At 32.3% G+C, this 20,256-nt stretch overlaps 1 protein-coding gene across 2 annotated transcripts in view; it reads left to right on the plus strand.

The window, feature by feature from the left end:
• Positions 1-20,256, plus strand: part of BACE2 (beta-secretase 2) — a 122,061-nt gene that overhangs the window by 94,926 nt on the left and 6,879 nt on the right. For both annotated transcript variants that reach the window (XM_069074856.1, XM_069074857.1), the window contains one exon: positions 2,860-3,028. In XM_069074856.1, coding sequence (XP_068930957.1) covers positions 2,860-3,028 — 169 coding nt within the window. The remainder of the gene's footprint in view (positions 1-2,859; positions 3,029-20,256) is intronic.

A 20,256-nucleotide genomic window follows, 5' to 3' on the forward strand; every position in this document is an offset into this window, starting at 1 on the left:
AAGCCAACAAATAAACACATCTAAAACAAATGCAAGAGAAAAGATATTTAAAATTAGAGGGGAAATAGATAAATGAGAAACAAAAAATAAAAAGAAGTGATAAAACTAAAATTTGATTCTTTGAAAAGACTAATAAAGTTGATAAACTCTTAGTTTGATTGAAATGAGAGCAAAAAATCAAATCAATAAGATAGCAAATGAATGATGTGAAATCACAAGAGTTAAAGAATAATCAGAACATATTATGCATAGTTATAGTCTAACAAAACTGGGAGTTCAAAAGAAAAAAAGAAAAGCTTCAATAACATAAAATGCACAGATTATCAGATAACCAGATAGTGATCTTAAATAATCCAGTTTCAAAAAAGTAAATAATGCTAACTATAAAGGAACGACCAAATGAAAATTCTCCTGGTTCTGAGGGATTAATAGACAAATTCTATCAAAGTTTTCAAGAACAGTTAATGCTCATACTTAACTGATTACTTTCTAAAATTGAGAAAGAAAGCACCTTGCAGGATCCTTTTATGAGACAAAAGTAATTCAAATCCTAAACCAAGGAAAAAAATAAAAAACATATAAAGAAAACCATAGCTTAATGTTATTCATGAATCTGTATCAACATATAGTACCAACAATAATATCACCAAAGATATGAATTGAGAAAATTAATATAAGTAAAGTTGCAGGCTACAAAATAAATACTCAATATTAACTGTATTTCTGTAAAATAGTAACAAAACCTAAGAAGCAAAATCAAAAAGGGAAATTCCATTCCATCTAACTATAGAATGCATAAAATATTTGGGTATCAACTATCAGAGCACATGAAAGATTCAATTATAAAATATTCCATAAAGAATTAAAGAATACATTAAATAGAGGATATTTAGAGGTCATGTCTAGGCCAATATAACAAAAATGACAATACTACCAAAATTAATTCATACTTTTAATGTTAGACCAACCAAATTGCTATGGGGATAAGTTATACAACTTGTTAAAATAATTCATTTGTAAATAACTAATTTGCTTGTTTTTAAATAGAATAGGCCTAGAATATACTTTTGGAATGCTGGATAAATATATTTCAGTGGCATTTAAACATGAATAAAATGTGATAAAAAAAAAAAAAGAGTTCCAGTTTTCCATTGACATATTCTGCACAGGAATTTTCACATAACACAAACACAAATATTTTGATTGTGTGAGCTCTTGCAACAGTCTCCCTGCTATCCATGGGCACTTTAAAGTACTTTTGTTTCTTAAGCAGTTTCTGTTGTTGTTTGTCCTTCATTCTCGAAGAAGACCATGACATCAGGAAGGTGATGCCATACAAGCTAATTGGATTTAAGTGAGGGAGGGCTGTGCAAAATCATCAGCATCACTTTCTCTTACAGATCAAGACAACTGGAAATGGCTCTCAAACAGTTTCTGTAGTGGATAAAGGAAATACATTGCCCCATACCTGATCCCTAATTATACAATTGTTGTCTTCTAAGAAGATCAATAAGTTAGTCTATCTTGAAGATTACTTGGGATTACCTTAGGGTAAGGCAGAGCCAGAAAAACAGCCAGAATCCAAGCTGTCTTCTTAGGTTGTAAGGAGTGCATATTCATACACATATGCTCCCCCTAAAAAGTAAAGGCCCTCAGTAAGATCAGTGAGCAGATATTTCATGTACCCTAGACAAAGAATAGATAGGATCACTGGAGAGAAAATTACTAATTTTGATTACATGTAATTTAGAAGTTCTGTACAAATGAGTCCAATGCTGTTAAAATTATAAGGAAAAGGTAACTGAGAAAAAATATATAAAGAACTGATTCAAATTTATAAGCCATTCCCAAATTATAAATAGTCAAAAGATTATAATGGTCAGGTTTCAAAGCAGGAGGGGGGGGGTGGAAAGTCTGAGCTACTGATAGCCATGTGAAAAAAATACTCCAAATGACTAATAATTAGGAAAATTCAAATTAAAGCAACTCTCAGGTTCCTATTTGATTGCTAAAAGATGACAAAAAGGGAAATGACAAATTTTGGAGAGCTTATGAGGAAACAGGCATACTAATGTACTGTTGGTGTAGCTGTGGCTTGGTTCAGTCATTTGAGAAACAATTTGGAACTCTGCCCCCCAAAGCTATCAAACTGAACCTACCCATTGATCCAACTATATTACTGTTATGTTTATACCCCCCAAAGAGATCAAAGAAACAGGAAAAGGAACCATGTAAACTAAAATTTTTACATCCACTCTTTTTCTAGTGGAAAAAAAAGGAAACTAGGAGGATGTAAACCAGTTGGGGGATGGATAAGCTAAGTATGGCACACAAATAAAATGGAATATAATTGTGCCATAATAAATTAGTAAATGGACACTTTAAGAGCCAACTGAAAAGACCTCTGTAAACTGATACAGAACAAAGTCAGCAAAGTTATCAGAGCAATTTATAAAATGATGTTGTAAAGAAAAACAACTTTGAAAGAAGAGAAACCTGAAAAATTCACATGGCAAGCATAATTTCCAGAAGACAGGATGAAGCACACTAGGCACCTCTCTGGTCAGAGATGTGATCACTTTTTTATATGCCCAATGTGAAAATGTATTTTCCTTTAAATGTATATATTTATTATGCAGGCTAACTTTTCTCTTGTTTTAGTTCATTGTTCATTAGTGAGAAGGGGAAATGGGAGAGAAAATAATTGCTTATTAACAGGGGAAATGGTGAAATGATATTTTTTTTTATTTTAAAAAGAAACTCTCCTCAGTAACTCATACAGTGTTATATGTATAGTGAGTTCTCTGTTACTGGTGAACTAATATGGTTTCTTGTTCTTTCCTTTCTTTCAAATTACAGCTTTATATTCTTCCTATATTGGGAATTGACTCAAATTATGAATGTTACCGATTTGGCATCTCATCTTCAACTAATGCTCTCGTAATTGGTGCTACAGTTATGGAAGGTTTCTATGTTGTGTTTGACAGAGCTCAGAAGAGGATAGGATTTGCATTGAGTTCTTGTGCAGGTAAGTAATTCTTGAATTATGCAATTGTCTGAGATAGTTTTGCCTTCACTAAAAATACTTTCTATAAATTTACTAATTTGGCAAATTAACACCAAAACATTTTGATGATGCTGTTTTATAATATAGTTTAGCAACTTGAACTTCATCTTGATCAACTTGCAGTTGTTTTTTTTATCAACCCATAGATCTTCTCATACCTCTCTCTTAAATTTTACCTTTTTAAATTTGATTTTAACCAGTTCTAGAATGTCAAGATCTTTTTGGTTCCTGATTCTTCCAAAAGTTATATTTTCTGAGAATATAGAGAAGAAAAATAGTTGTTGAGACAAGGGAGAACAGGCTTGCATGTCCACTTGATAATGAAGCATATACATATGTGTGTGTTTCTGTGTGTATATGTATTTCTGCTATAAAATGGATCCAAGAGAAAAACACTAGCCAATGAGGGGACCATGAGTGACCTCTTGACAAAGGTGATGTTTGATCTGGGTGTTAAAAGAAATAAGAGATTCTCTGAATTGGGGGTAATCATTCTAGGGATGGGGCAAAGCCCCTACTAAAGGATGTGAACTGCAAATTAAGTATTGTATAAGAGGAACAGCAAGTTAGGCCAGTATGATTGAACCATAGAATGTTTGTAGGGGAATAATGATTTGAGAAGTCCTGAAAGGGACTAAGGGACCAGGTTGAAAAGGGATTTAAATCTAAACATGTGATTTCATACATTTTTATAAAATTAATAAATGGAAATTAATGAATGGGGGAGGGGAACATGATTTGGTCAGACTTACACTTTAGGAAAGTCAATTTTTGGTACCTTTGTGGAGGATGATTCAGAGTTGGGCCTTATTTATGTACATGAAAGAGATGTATGTGGATGATATTATCAAGATAGGAATAAAATTTGACAGTGAGACAACAGTTAGGAGACAAGGATGATACCAAGGCAATGCCTTCAGCAATAATTAGGAAATGAGTTTGTAGGAACAGAAAATGAACTCTGACTTCAGCATGTTGAGTTTCACATGTCTCTATAGGGCTTTCATTCCAAAATGTCTAATAAGCAGTTTGGAGTATGGAACTGGAGGACAGAAGAGACAACAGGGCAAAATAAATAGATCTGGGTGTTATTTTCATAGAGATAATATATGAACTCATGGGAACAGTTAAGAATACCAGGTGAGCTAGTATAGAGAGAGAAGAGGGCTCAGAGAAGAGTCTTGCTGGTATACTCACAGTTATTAATTAAAGGAGACTTAGAAATGACCAGACAGGTAGGAGGGAAAACCAGAAAAGAGTCATGTCACCAAAGTCCAAAGAGGAAGAAATATCCAGGAAAAGAGGGTGTGAAATCCTTGGTGTGAAATGCTACAGAGAAATCAAGATGTATGAAAATTAGAAAGAAACCACTAGAAAGGGGAGGTAAAATATGGTTTATATAAAGCAGGGATGGTAGGACCTACTGAGTGCTTTTTAAAGATAGAGGAGTCTTGAGCCTGTTTATAGGTAGCAATAATGAAGTAATTTGTAGACATAAAGATATTAAAGATTAGAAAGAGAGAGATGAGTGATGATAATGGTAGAAATCTTTTTGGAAAGGTGAAAGACAGTAGTGTCAAGGATTCATGTAGAGGAGTTGACCTTAATGAGAAGTTCTACTTCTTGATCAGAGGTTAAAGTAAAAGAGGAAATCATGTATGGGAGTAAGGGGGATGTCAACAGTTTGCTCCATAAGAACATCCTGAATGGCCTCACTTTTCTTGGCAAAACGTAAGGTGGTATCCTCAGCTAAAGGATGTCAAGACAAGGTTGTGTGGAAGATTTGAAGAGTAAAGAGATTTGAAATACTAAGTATGATAAGTTAGAGAGTCGATTAAAGAAGAGTAAAAGAATTGTCTTGGTAAAGTGAATGTCCAGTTGAAATTAGATAAACAATAATTCATCAAAGTTGCTTTTTATGAAATAAATCCACAAAAAAAAAAAAAAACATAAGCCTTCCTTAACAGGAAAAGGTAGAAAGAAAAATTCCATTCAGACTAGTTACAGATTGTATAAAATATATCTCTCTACCAAAATACCTGTTGCAAATATGTAAAATAAATTTTAATACATTTGATTTTATAAAGATAGACTTATAACTAGAAATTGATTGTTCTTGATTGGACCATGCTAATATAATAAAACTGACAATGCTACCTAAATTGTTTTTTGCTTATTCAATACCACACCAATTGAACTATCAAAGAATTTTTTATACAGTTGGAAAAAAAAGAACAACAAAATTCATCTGGAGGAAAAAAACAGCAACATTCTTAAGGGATGGTGTTTTTTTAAATATCAAAGAAGAGGGCCTAGAAGTACAAAATCTGAAACTATACTACAAAGCAATAATCATGAAAATGACTTGGTAGTAGTTATAAAATAGAATAGTGATTAGCAGGTTAGATTAGGTATACAACATAAAAAGAAAATTAAATTGGTAACCTAGTATACAATAAATCCAAACTCCCTCCCCTCCATTATTGGGATAAAGACAATTGACAGAAATTAGGTTTAAACGAACATCTCACACCACATAAGCACAACTATATGTGTACCTTAGATATAAGGAGTGACAACCTAAACAGATTAGAGGAAAATCTATTGATTTGATAAATGACTTTTTGATCTATGACTAGGTGAAGAATTAATAACCAAAGAAGAGTTAGACAAAATCACACAAGATAAAATAAACAATTTTACTACATTGTTTTTAATTTCACAAATAAAACTAATTCAGCTAAAATTAGAAAGGAAACAGTTAACTGAGAAAATTCATAGCATTTCTTCTATAAAGTTCTCATACCAAAGATATAAAAGGAACTGGGTCAAACTTATTAGACTAAGAAGAACCGTTTTCCCATGAGATAAGTGTCAAAGGATATAAAAAGGCAGTTTAAAAATTAATTTTTTATGTTCTTTTGGTTTTAAATTTAAAGTTCTTAGTTCTCTCTGACCACCTGTCCAAACCACTGAGAAAGTAAGCAATATTATGTCAATTATACATGTAAAATCAAGCAAAACTTATTTACATATTATCCATATTTCAAAAAAAGCAAGAAAATAAAGCGAGAAAATTATACTTTGATTTGCACTCAGAGTTCATCAATTTTCTCTCTAGAGGTGGATGGCATTTTTTCATCATAAGTCCTTTGGAATTGTCTTGGATCATGGTATTGATCAGAACAGCCAAGTCTTTCACAGTTGAATATCATTACAATATTGCTGTTACTATACACAATGATTTCCCAATTCTTCTCACCGTACTTTGCATCAGTTCATGCAGATTTTGTCATGTTTTTCTCAAACCCCTCCTTCATCATTTCTTATAGAACAATAGTACTCTATCACAATTATGTGTTACAACTTGTTTAGCCATTTCTCAATTGATGAGCATCCCCTCAATTTTAATTCTTTGCCTCCACAAAAAAAGAGCTGCTATAAATATTTTTGTACATTTATGTCCTTTCCCTTTTTCTTTTGGGAATACAGACCTATTAGTGATATTGTTGAGTCAAGGGTATGTAGTTTTATAGCCCTTTGGTCATAGTTCCAAATTGTCCTTTAGAATGTTTGGACCAGTTCACTACTCCACCAATAGTTCATTATTGTACCTATTTTTCACTCATCCCTTAAAGTATTTGTCATTTCTGATAGATATGAGCTGGTACTTCATAATTGTTTTGATTTGCATTTCTCTCATCAATAGAGATTTAGAATGTTATTTTTCATGTGATTATAGATAGCTTTGATTTCTTCTTCTGAAAACTACCTGTTTATAGTCTTTGACCGTTTATCAATTGGGGAATAGTTCTTATGTTTTTAATTTGACTCAATTCTATACTTAATATATATTTGAGAAATAAGACTTTTATCAGAGAAACTTTGTAAATTTTTTTTATTTTACTATGTTGTCTTTGATATATTTTTGTATAATATAGTTTCCCTGATTATCTCTTTCAATTAGGTATGTGTTTTTGCTTTGTCTGATATCATAATTGCTACTTCTGCTTTTTTTACTTCAACTGAAGTGAATTAGATTCAGCTCCATCCCTTTATTTTAATTCTGTATCTTTCTGTTTCAAGTGTGTCTCTTATAAACAACAAAGTGATGGATTCTGGTTTCTAATCCATTCTACTATCTGATTTCATGAGGTAGGCTCATTCAGTTCACATTCACAGTCGTGATTACTATTTCCCTCCATCCCATATTCTTCTGTTGCTTCCTCTCGTTTTTATCCTATCCCTCCTCAAAAGCCAATTTCTCTTCTCACCACTGCCTCCTTTAATCTACCTGCACCTTTTATTTTACCCCACCCTTTTTGTCCCCTTCACCTCCTATTTCTCTACTGCATAAGTTACATTTGTATATACTGTTGAATGTGTGTATGTAGGTATATATGCATATATGTGTGTACATGTATATATGTATGTATGTATGTATAGTGTGTGTATCTTCCCTTTGTAAACCATTCTAATGAAAGAGAGGTTCAAGTATTTTCTGCCACCCCTGTCTCATTTTTTCCTTCATTATAAAAGCTCTCTCTTGCATCACTCCTTTATGTAAGATTTTCCCCATTTGACCATTCCCTTCCCCTTCTTCAAATGCATACCTCTTTCTCACCCCTTCATTTCTTTTTGGAGATCATTCCAACATAATTGTCTTATACAGCCTTGTGTCTGTGTAAACTCTTTTTTAACTGATACAATAATGGTAAAGTTCTTAGAAGTGACATGAATCATCTTCTGATATAGAAATATAAACAGTTTAGCTTTATTGATTCCCTTATGATGATTTTTTCATGTTTGCTTTTTTTATGCTTTCTTGAGTCTTCTGTTTGAATTTCAAATTTTCTGTTCATCTCTGGTCTTTTCATCAGGAATGCTTGAATGTCTTCTATTTCATTAAATATCCATTTTCCCCCAGAAGGATTACATTTAGTTTTGCTGGGTAGGTTATTTGTGGTTGTAATCATAGCTCTTTTGCCTTCTAGAATATCATATTCCAAGCCTCTGCTTTTGTAAAGTATAAGCTGCTAAATATTTTGTGATTCTCTATTTTACCTTCTGTATCTAAGATATTGGGGCAGTTTTCCGTGACTCTTTGATAGTGACTTTCAGGTAGTCTAATAATTCTTAAATTATCTCTCCTTGGTCTATTTTCCAGGTCACATGTTTTTCTTTTTTTTTTTTAAGCAATTGGGGTTAAGTAACTTGCTCAAGGTTACATGGCCAGTTATTTTGTGTGGGTGCCAAGTATCTGAGGCCGGAACCGATCCCACATCTCCTGACTCCGGGGCCGGTGCTCTTACTCACTGTACCACCTGGCCGCCCCTCAACTATTTTTCAAATGAGATATTGCACACTTTCTTCTATTTCTTCACTCCTTTTTCTTGATTTTCTTGTTTCTGGATGTCTCATAAAGTGATTCCACTTGCCCAATTCTAGTTTTTAAGGAATTATTTTCTTTAGTGAAATTTTGTACCTTGTTTTTCCATTTGGCCAATTGTTCTTTTTAATTAGTTCTTTTCTTCTGTATTTTTGTGCCTCTTTACCATTTGGCCAATTCTGTTTTTTAAGGTGCTATTTTCTTCATTATTTTTGTTCTACTTTTACCAAGCTGTTAATTCTTTTTTCATTATTTTCTTGCATCCCTCTCATTTCTATTCCCAATATTTCCTCTACTACTCTTATCTCTTAGGAAAATTCTTGTTAGTTTTGGGTTCAATTAGAAATTTTCTTTGAGGCTTTTTTGTACCTATTTTTACATTGTCTTGTTCTAAATTTATGTCTTGGTCTTTCCTGACACTGTAGTAGCTTTTTTATGGTCAGATTTTTTTTTTATTGTTTGCTCATTTTCCCAGCCTATTTCTTGACTTTGGACTTTATTTTAAAATTGAGGTCTGCTCACTTACAAGTGGGGAGGCACAGTGCCAAACTTCAGACCTTTTCACACTGCTATTTTCAGAGCTACTTCTGAAAGTCTACAAGCTTTTGGTGCTTCCAGAGAAAAGTCCAACAGTTTAAAAAAAAAAGAATTCATTGCATCAGTAATTATGTTTTTAAAATTATCTGAACCAAAGATGTCAAACACACACCCAAAAACACTCCCAGTTTCCCCAGAACCAGATTAAAATGTAATTGGAACACATTTAACAAAATAAATACTAATACAATAAAACACTGGTAATATTACATTTTAAAACTATGTCAATATGTGTCCTACAAGGATTCTTATGTAGACATTAGTGACCTCATTTCTATTTAAGTCTGACACCACTGCTCTAACTTCCAGATAATTAAAAGTGAGATTTTACTTCCCATTAGCTTGGCAAAAATGACAACAAAAGAAAAGGAAACAGTTATTGTAGGAGCTATGGACAGACAGACATTCTTGGTGGAGCCATGTATTGGTCCAGTCATTCTGAAAAGCAGTTTAAAACTATGACTACAAAATCACTAAATTGTGCATAAACTTCCACCCCATGATACTATTATTGAATCTGTAGCCTAAAAAGATAATTGAAATAGGAAATGGGCACACTGTACAAAAATCTTTGGCTTTTTTTTTCTAGGAGCAAAGACTTAATACAGGGAATGTCTACCTATTGAATAAGTGTCTACAAATTATGGTAAATGAATTTGGTGCAATGTTATTACACCTTAAGAAATCATGAAAAAGATGTTTTCCAAGAAATGTGGGGAGATATGAATGAATTGAATTTGAATGAAGTGACTATAACTAGGAGAAATATAAACATATAGAAGCATAAACATAAAGAAAAACAACTTTAAAAGTCTTGAGAACTCTGTTCAATGTAGTGATCAATCATAATTGAAGCATAATGATGATGAAGTTTGTTGCCCATGTCTTGATAGAGAAGTGATGGACTCAAGATATTGAAATGAGACATATATTTTCAGATACAGCTAATGTAGAAATTTGTTACATGGACATTTTTTCTTTTCTTCCTTGGGTGGAGAGTGGGCAGGTCAGCAAATTTCCTATACAAGAAGGAAGTAAAGATGAGAGAAAGAAAAAATGAGAGGTTTTTAATGTAGAAAAAAGAACCATTTCCTTTTTTAATGGAAAAAATGAAAAGTAGGAAGGTCAGATAAATAGAGTAGCTTTGAATGCTTTGTAGATTGATGCAAGTTTTGTGTTCTTGCATAAGCTAGAAATATTCCCATGGTGACTTTGTTCTGAAAATATTTATCATTAATGACACAAAAAGTATCATAGATTAGAATGAGCTGAAACTAGCAAGGAAAGTTTAGGACAGTAAAAAGGGTGAGCAATGTATTTAAAGCTGTATTGGAGAAATAAGGAAAACTGAAGAAGAGATCTTACCCTATGGTAAGGCACAGCTGCCTAAGGAGATGACAAGTAACCCCATATTAACCCTATGTCTTGGTCAGACCAAATCTATACTTTTCTGTTCAGTTTGGGATGTTATATTTTAAGAAGAACATTGATAAGGTGGAGTGGGTTATGACTTTATGATGTATCCTCTTATATATACAAACTATTTGTCCATTTGAAATTTATCTTGGTATGTAAGTTGTTAGTCTAAACTTCATTCCTGTCAACTGTATTTCAGTTTTTTTACAAAATTCTTGGTCAAATAATAGATCCTTGCCCCAGAAGTTGGGATCTTTGGGTTTAAGGAATACTATACTTATTACCTTTGCTTGTGTGTTCTCCATTCTTTAATCTACCAATTATTTTTGATGATTATCATTTTGTAAAAATAGTTTTAGATCTACTCCTGCTAGGTCCTCTTACTTTCTAGGTTTTTTTTTTTTTCAGTATTTCCATTGACACTCTTGACCTTTCCTTCCCAATAAATTTGTTATTTTTTTTCAAGCACTATAACGTACTCATTTCATAGTTCAAATGCTATGTCTTTGGACATAGGTATATTGTTATTAACTTAGGTATATTGTTATTTATATTATATTTTATTTTATGATATTTTTATTATATCAGCGCAGTCTAACTGCAAGCAGTTAATTCAATTATTCAGGTCTATATTTCTGTAAAGAATATGTTGTGGTTATATTTGTTTAGTTTCTGTGTATGCCATCATAACTGGATTACTAAATATTTTATACATTGTTTAGGTTGTTTTAATGGGATTTCTCTTTTTACTCTTCCTGCTGGGTTTTGTTGGTAATGTTTTTGAAAGGTAAATAATTTTTGTGGGTTGATTTTCTAACCTGTTACTTTGCTAAAAATGCAGTTAATTTTTCTCTTGATTCTTTAGCTGTCTCTAAGCATACCAACATCTCCTCTGTGAAAAGTGATACTTTTACTTGCTCTTTGCCTATGCTTTTACCCTCAAATCCTTTTTTCACTTATGATTGCCATATCTAGCATTTCTAGATATATGTCAAATAATAGTCATGAAAATGTATATCCCTTTGTGTGGGGATCAATTGAGTCAATCAATCTCTTGATCTTAAAGTAACTAACAAAGATATTATAGCCTGATACTTTAACCAGGTGAAAACAATTACATTATTTCAATTAATTAAATGCTTTAACCTAGGTAAGAAAAAATCCTAGGTCACTTTAAAAATAATTGAAAACCATTGGATGAAATAGATTGTTGCCACACATGCTCTCTAAAACTGAGTCTACTTTTCTCTGAACTCTATGTACCGATGTGAAACTGCATCACATAACTTTTTTTTTTGACAGAGAGGAATATTTTGTACTTAATAAATAAGCACCCTTCTAAAGGCCAAATAATTATAGCTAATTAATTGATATATACTGATAATCATTGGGGAAAGTACAATGGTAAAGGTTCAGAGATATTATATTAGAAATTGATATCCAACCCTTTTATATTCCCTAGAATCCTAAAAGAGACAGAGTAGCCACCTCTGGCAAATCCAGCTTTCCAGTGAAGCAATCAAGTTAATTTTAGACTATGTGCTGCTATATTTGCTTTATCCTTGAACTTACTGGAAAGACTTCTAGCTTTTGCTTATTACATGCAATGTTGGATTTTGGTTTTAGATAAATAGCTTTACCATATTAAGGAAAGGCTCACTGACTCCTGGGTTTTTTAGTGTTTTTAAAAGAAGTGTTTGTTATACCTCCATCCCTTTTTCAAGATTTGTTCCCTTATACTTTCAGCACAGGCTTTCTCTTTCCTTTTTATTCTTATCAGGAAAAAGAAAGAAAAAAAGGTAAGCTTCATCAGATATTAAAATTCTGGGATTTAGTTAAAGGATGATTGAATAGTGTAAGGTCCAGAATTCCCCTGACTGGGGAAAACCTGTATTTCCCACATAACCATAGAGTTAGTTTCATGCCCAAGAAAAAGACCCAGGGGCTCCAGATTGACTATAGGAGTTTAATCAATCATTATGAATACTTACAAATGGGAGCAATCTGGGGCAACTGCCAGACAATACAATGGATCCATGCAAAGACCCCCCCAAAATCCCCATGATAATTATGGAAATCAGACAAAAGGAGGAGCCATGGGGTGCTTCACTGCAGATTGGGGGAGGGGGACTTCTGCTTAGTTAATATTTTGAATAAAATGTTCCCAGACATATTAGTCTAATATGTTCCCAGAGTTTACTCAGCACTGGTGGTTAAATATGCCCAGGCACTCAAGTTTGAGTACTGTTCATGTACCATGTCATGGTATCTAAATTGTGACTCAGTGTCTGAATTATGATTCAGTATCTAAGTTACTATTTTTAAAAGGTCACCATGTCTGGACTTCCACCTTTCACAAAAGTTAAGTTAATGGCTTTCACTTCTTACTATGTATTATGTCACTTTCCCAATAGGAACCCCAGGAATAGTTTGGGGACATTGTTTTATGGAATTAATATTTGTTTCTGAAACTAAAATCATAGAAGTATTTTAAAGACCATTATTTCTCCACCTTAAAGTCCTTTCCAAATAAGTCTTCAGGGATTCAATAGTTCCTACAGTCGCAAAAAAATATATAGGTCCAGTGTTGAAACATAGAATTCAAAAGAATCTGCCAACTTTATTTTAAACATGAATTTCAGCTTCTTGGATTTCTAAGAAGCCTTTATCAAATATAAAGTAAGATGGTTTAATTTTTAACTTTTCTTCCTCTACTCCTTTACTGTAAAGTTTATGGTAGATATCAAGCATCATATGCCTCTACTTCAACAGAGTGGATTAGTTTTAGATTCCCAGTGGAGGGTTGTTATTTTTTTTTTTTTTTGTAAATAGTATTTTTTTTTTCAATTTCATGTAAAGATTGTTTTCAACATTCATTTTTATAAGATTTTGATTTCTAAATTTTTCTCTCTTCCTCCCCTATAATCCCCCCAAGACAGCAAGAAATTTGATATATGTTATATATGTGCCATCCTGTTAAACATATTTCTGCAATAATCATGTTGTGAAAGAAGAAACAGAACGAAAGTAAAAAAAAAAAAATAAAGAAATTGAAAATAGTATGCTTTGAACTGCATTGAAACTCCAGTTCTTTCTTGGGATGTGAATAGAATTTTGGGTCGTGAGTCTTTTGAAATTGTCTTGGATCATTGTATTACTGAGAGGAGCTAAGTTTATCATAATTGATCATAACACAATGTTGCTCTTACTGTGTACAATATTCTGGTTCTGCTCGCTTTACTCATCATCAGTTCATGTAAGTCTTTCCAGATTTTTCTGAAACCATCCTCCTCATCATCTCTTATAGCACAATAGTATTCCATTATATTCATATACCACAATTTATTCAGCCATTCCCTAATTGATGGGCCTCCCCTTGATTTCCAATTCTTTATCACCACAAAAAGAGCTACAATAAATATTTTTGTACATACAGGTCCCTTTTCTCTTTTAAAAAACTTTTTTAATTTATTGAATAAAACAAGAATTTCCATAACATAGTACAATAAAAAGATGATTGCACATGAAACTGTAAATCTACTATGCACAAGTTGCTATTCCTTTCAAGTGTACAAAAAAAATATCATGTAAAATTCTTTTTTTCTTCCCTTACTTCACCCTACCCTAGAGATAGCTACTATTAGATCTAAATGGGATGTGTGTATATGTGTAAAATTACTCTATACATACTTCTCTGTGTCGGTCCTTTTTCTGAATACAGATAGCATCTTTCTTCATATGCCCTTTATTTAGGTATTTGTAATAGTCAAAATAATTTATTCACTCAAACTTGTTCTTAAAAGAGTATTGCTATTACTGGTTGCAATGTTTTATTGGTTCTGCTCATTTCACTGTTCATCACTTCATGCAAGTCATTACGTGATTTTCTAAGACCATCAAGCTCATCACTTCTTATAGTACAGTAGTATTCCATCACTATCATATACCACAACTTGTTCAGCCATTCCCCAGTTGATGGACATACCTTTAATTTTCAGTTCTTTGCCACCACAAAGAGAGCTGTTATAAACAGTTTAGAATACACATAGCTTCTTTTTCTTTTCCCCTAATTATCTTTGGAAATAGACCAAATAGTGGTATTGCTGGGTCAAAGGGTATAGGCAGTTTAATAACTCTTTGGGCATACTTCCAGATTGATCTCCAAGATGATGGGATCATTTCACAATTCAGCCAACAATGTATTACTGTCCCAATTTTTTGACATCACTTCCAACATCTGTCACTATTCCTTTCTATCATTTTAGTTAATCTAGTAGGCATAAAATGATATCTCAAGGATTTTTATATTTGCATTTCTCTAATCGATAATAATTTAGAGCATTTTTCATATGTCTATAAGTTGTTTTGATTTCTTCATTGGAAAACTACCTGTTCCTCTCCTCTGACCATTTACCAATTGGGAAATGATTAGTATTTTTGTAGATCTGACAAAGTTCTTCATAATATTTAGATATGAGACCTTTGTCTGATAAACTGTATAATTTTTTTTTCCAATTCTCTGCTTTCCTTCTGATCTTGGCTACTTTTTTTTTATTTTTGCAAAAACGTTTTAATTTATCATAATCAAAATTTTTCCTTTTACACCTAAATTTGCTCTTATTTATTTATAAATTATTCCCACATCTATTAGTCTAATAAAAAAAAATCTCTCTTTGTATCTAGGTCATCTATTCATTTTAACATTATCTTGATAAATAGAGTAAGATATGGTCTATGCCCAGTTATTTTGACTATTTTCCTTCTCAGTCTCTCTTTTCACCCAATCTCTGTTATCTTATCTTCTTCCCTTACCTTCTTATTCCTTATTTTACCCACCCCTCAGACAGTCCCTCCCTTCTCTGTTATTTCTTATCTATACATCCCACTCTCCTAATCTCAATCTATAAACCCCTCTAAAAGTCCCACCACCACCATATCCTCCGGTTTTCTCACCTCTCAAGAAATTTAGTGCACTTCTAAAACTCTTTAGATAGTGTGCATGTTACTTCTTTAATCCACCAGCTCTCCAGCCCTACTTGCTTCTTCTGTATTAGTTCTTCCTTTCACACCCTGTTTTTCTGATAATTTTTCCTTTTAACCTTTTCCTACACAGTTTTGTTTTTTAGAATCACCTCATCATATACAACTCAACCCCAATCTTTCTTTCAAACTACTTAGTAATGGTAACAGTTTAAAGAATAGATTTATTAATAATAATAATAATTGCTCATATTAATTATATGTTTTCATATGTCATAAAAAAGTTTGACCTTAATCAGTGAGTTATAATTAGTCTTTAAAAATTTTTAAATATTTCTTCTGGATCTTTTATATTGAATTTTCCATTGAGTTCTGATCTTTTTGTTAAAAACACCTGTAAGTCTTTCAATTCATCAAATATCTTTTTTTTTCATTCAGAATTATACTCAAATTTGCTGGGTAAGTTATCCTTGAATGCAACCCCAGCTCCTTTGCTTTTCAAAATATAATGTTCCAAAAGCAACATTCTTTTACTGTAGAAGCTGCTAGGACTTGTGAAATCCTAGTTGTTTTTCTACACTATTTAAATTTTTTTTTCTTATATCTTACCGCATTGTCTCTTTAACCTGGGAATTTTGAAATTTGACTATGATGTTACTGTAAATTTTCTTCCTAGGATCTTTCAGGTGGTGATGAGTAGAGTCTTTCTATTTCTACTTGATCTTCTTGTTCTAGAACTTCAGGACAATATTCCTTAATAATTTCTTATTAATATTTTATCCAGATTCTTTTTTTTTATCATAACTTTCAGGTAGTCTGACAATTCTTATGTTGTCTCTCTTTGATCTTTTCCCTAGATCAATTGTTTTCTAATGAGATGTTTCAAATTCCCTTCTATCTTTTCTAATTTTATTACATCTTGGTTTCTTATAACATCTTTCAATTCCACTTGCCCAATTCTAGTTTTCAAGGAATTATTTTCTTTAAGATTTATGTCTTCTCTAATTAGCTAACTTTCTTTTCATAATTTTTTGAATTGTTTTATTTTTTTCTGATTTTTCCTCATTCTTTTTTGATTTCTTAGTTCATTTTTATTTTATTCCTTATGATGTTATATGTCTTTTTTTTTTTAGAGGAGAAGGCAAAGCATTTGGTGTTAAGTGACTTGCCCAAGGTCACATGGCTAGTTTTTGTGTTAAGTGTCTGAGGCCAGATTTGAACTCAGGTCCTCCTGACTTCAGGGCTGGTGCTCTATTTTACTGTACCACTTAGCTGCCCCTGTATCTCTTTTTCCAATTTGATAACTTTCTTTTCACAATTTTCTTTTTTCTTTTTTGGCTTTTTGGAGGGCAATTGGGGTTAAGTGACTTGCCCAAGGTCACACAGCTAGTTTTGTGTTAAGTGTCTGAGGCCAGATTTGAAGTCAGGTCCTCCTGACTCTGGGGCCAGTGCTCTATTCACTGCACCATCTAGCTGCCCTCATAATTTTCTTGAATTGCTTTTATTTTTTCTAATTTTTCCTCATTCTCTCTTATTTTGTTGTTGTTTTTTACTTTTCCCTTTTTTATTATCTCTGTAGGATAAAGACCTAGTAGTAGTAATGCTGGATCAGAGGATATGCACAGTTCATTTGTGTTTTGGGCGTAGTTACAAATTGCTCACTAGAACAGTTGGATCAATTCACAACTCTACCAACAATGATTAGTGTCCCAATTTTCCCATATCTTCTCCAATATTTATCATTTTTCTTATCTGTCATGTTAGCCAATCAGATAGGTGTGAGGTGGTACCTCAGAATTATTTGAATTTGCATTTGTCTAATGAACAGTGATTTAGAGCATTTTTTCATCTGACTATAAATCATATTGATTTATTCATTGGAAAATTGCCTGTTCATATTATTTGACCATTTATTAACTGAGAAATTACTTGTATTCTTATAAATTTAACTCAGTTCTCTATTTGTGTGAGAAATGAGGCCTTTATCAAAAACACATTGTAAAAATAAATTTCCACCTTTTTGGTTTCCTTCTAATCTTGGTTGCATTATTTTTGAAAAAAAAATTTAATTCAATGTAATCAGAATTAATCCATTTTGCATTTCATAATGTTCTCTATATCTTTTTTTTTTTAAGCAATCGGGGTAAAGTAACTTCCTCAAGGTTACATGACCAGTTATTTCTGGTTGTGGTGCTAAGTATCAGAAGCCAGATTTGATCCCCAGGTCATCCCAACACTGGAGCCGGTGCTCTTACTCATTGAGCCACCTGGCCACCCCCAAGCAATTGGGGTTAAGTAACTTGCTCAAGGTTACACAGCCAGGTGTTTCTGGGTGGGTGCTAAGTGTCTGAGCCCAGATTTGATCCCCAGGTCAACCCGACACTGGAGCCAGTGCTCTTACTCGCTGTGCTACCTGGCCACCCCTATGTTCTCTATATCTTATTTGGTCATAAATTCTTCCCTTCTCCATACATCTGACAGGTAAACTATTCCTTGCTCTCCCATTTTTTTTTTACAGTATCACCTTTTATGTCTAAATCATGCACTCATTTTGACCATATCTTCATCTAGCTATACCTTGTCTATACCTAGTTTCCACCTGATTATTTTATATTTTTCCCTGAAGGTTTTGTCAAATAGTGAATTCTTATCACAGAAGCTGGACTCTTTAGGTTTATCAAGCACAGATTATTATATTCATTTACTATTGTGTCTTGTGTTCCCAATCTATTCCACTAATCCACCACTCTATTTCTTAACCAGTACAAAATATTTTTATTATTGCTGCTTAATAATATACTTTCAGATCCAGTATGCCTAGACCACCTTTCTTTACATTTTTTTCTTTATTTCCCTCTATATTCTTGACCTTTTGTTCATCCAGATGAATTTTGTTGTTGTTTTTTCTAACTCTCTTAAATAATTTTTGTTTGTTTGTTTGGTATGGCACTGAATAAGTAAATTAATTTAGGTTGAATGGTCATTTTTTTATTATCTTAGCTCAGCCTACCCATGAGCAGTTGACATTTTTCCAGTTGCTTATATCTGATTTTATTTGTGTGAAAAATTGTTTGTAATTGTGTTCATATAGTTTCTGATTTGTTTTGGCAGGTAGACTCCCAAGCACTTCATACTCTCCACAGTTATTTTAAATGGACTTTCTCTATCTCTTGCTGCTGGGCTCTCTTGGTAATATATAGAAATGCTGATGGTTTATATGAGTTTATTTTACATCCTGCAACTTTGCTAAAGTTGCTAATTATTTCAAGAAGTTTTTTAATTAATTCTCTAGGATTTTCTAAGTGTATCATCATATCATCTGCAAAGAATTAATAGTTTTGTTTTCTCATTGCCTGTTCTAATTTCTTCCATTTCTTTTTCTTCTCTTATTGCTGAAGCTAACATTTCTAGTACAACATTGACTAGACATCCTTGCTTCACCAACGAACTTATTGGCAAGGTGTTAGCTTATCCCCATTACAGATAATGCTTCCTCATGGTCTTAGATAGATAATACTTATCATTTTAAGGAAAGGTCCACTTTTTCATTTGCTCTCTAATGTTTTTAATAAGAATGAGTGCTATATTTTGTCAAGAGTTGTTTCTGTATCTTTTGGGATTGTCATGATTTCTGTTGTTCTTTTAATTAATATGATCAATTATGCTTATAGTTTTCCAAATATTGATCCAATCCTGCATTCCTGGTATAAATCCCACCTATTCATAGTGTATTATCATGAGGATAAATTGCTGCAGTCTCTTTGCTAATATTTTATTTAAAATATTTGCATCAACATTCATTAGGGAAATTGATCTATAATTTTCTATATTTTGGCTCTTCCCGGTACCATATTTTGTCATGAAGGATTTTGATAGGACTCTTTCTTTACCTATTTTTCCAAATAGTTTATGTAGTATTGGAATTTATTTTTATTTAAATATTTGGTAGAATTTTCTTGTAAATCCATGTGACCCTGGAGATTTTTCTTAGGTAGTTCATTGATAACTTGTTTAAATTTCTTTTTCTAAAATAGGGTTAATTTTTTTCCTTTTCTGCCATTTTGGGCAGTTTATATTTTTGTAAACATTTATTCATTTCACTTAGATTGTCAGATTTATTGACATAGAGTTGGGCACAGTACGCCCTAATTATTGCTTTTTCCTCTTCATTGGTGGTGAATTCACTCTTTTCATTTTTGATACTGGTAATTTGGTTTTATTCTCTCTTTTTTTTTAAATCAAATTCACCAAAGTCTGTCTATTTTATTGTATTTTTCATAAAACTGGCTCTTATTTTTATTAATCAGTTCATTGGATTTCTTACTTTCAATTTCATGAATCTATCCTTTGACTTTCAGGATTTTTAATTTGGTGTTTAATAGGATATTTTTAATTTGGTTTTTTTTATAGCTTTTTTTTGCATGCACAACTCTTTTATCTGTTCTTTCTTTTATCAATGTAAGCATTTAGAAATATAGAATTCCCCTTATGTAGTACTTTTATTGCATCCCATAAATTTTCATATGTTGACTCATTATTGTCATTGTCTTTGATTAAATTGTTGATTACTTCTGTGATTTGTTGTTTGACCCACTCATTCTTTAGGATTAGATTATTTAGTTTCCAATTCATTTTTAAGCAGTCTTTCCATGGCCCTCTATTATATGTAATTTTTGTTGCATCATGATCTGAAAAGGATGCATTTAGCATTTCTGCCTTTCTGCGTTTACTTGGAAGGTTTTCATGCCTTAATACATGGTCAATTTTTCTTTATGGTCATGTACTGCTGAGAAAAAAATGTATATTC

Source organism: Petaurus breviceps, unplaced genomic scaffold (assembly GCF_028583685.1).
Source record: "Petaurus breviceps papuanus isolate PSGF00001 unplaced genomic scaffold, PetGlider_PUasm1.0 90897, whole genome shotgun sequence".
NCBI classification, from domain to species: domain Eukaryota; kingdom Metazoa; phylum Chordata; class Mammalia; order Diprotodontia; family Petauridae; genus Petaurus; species Petaurus breviceps.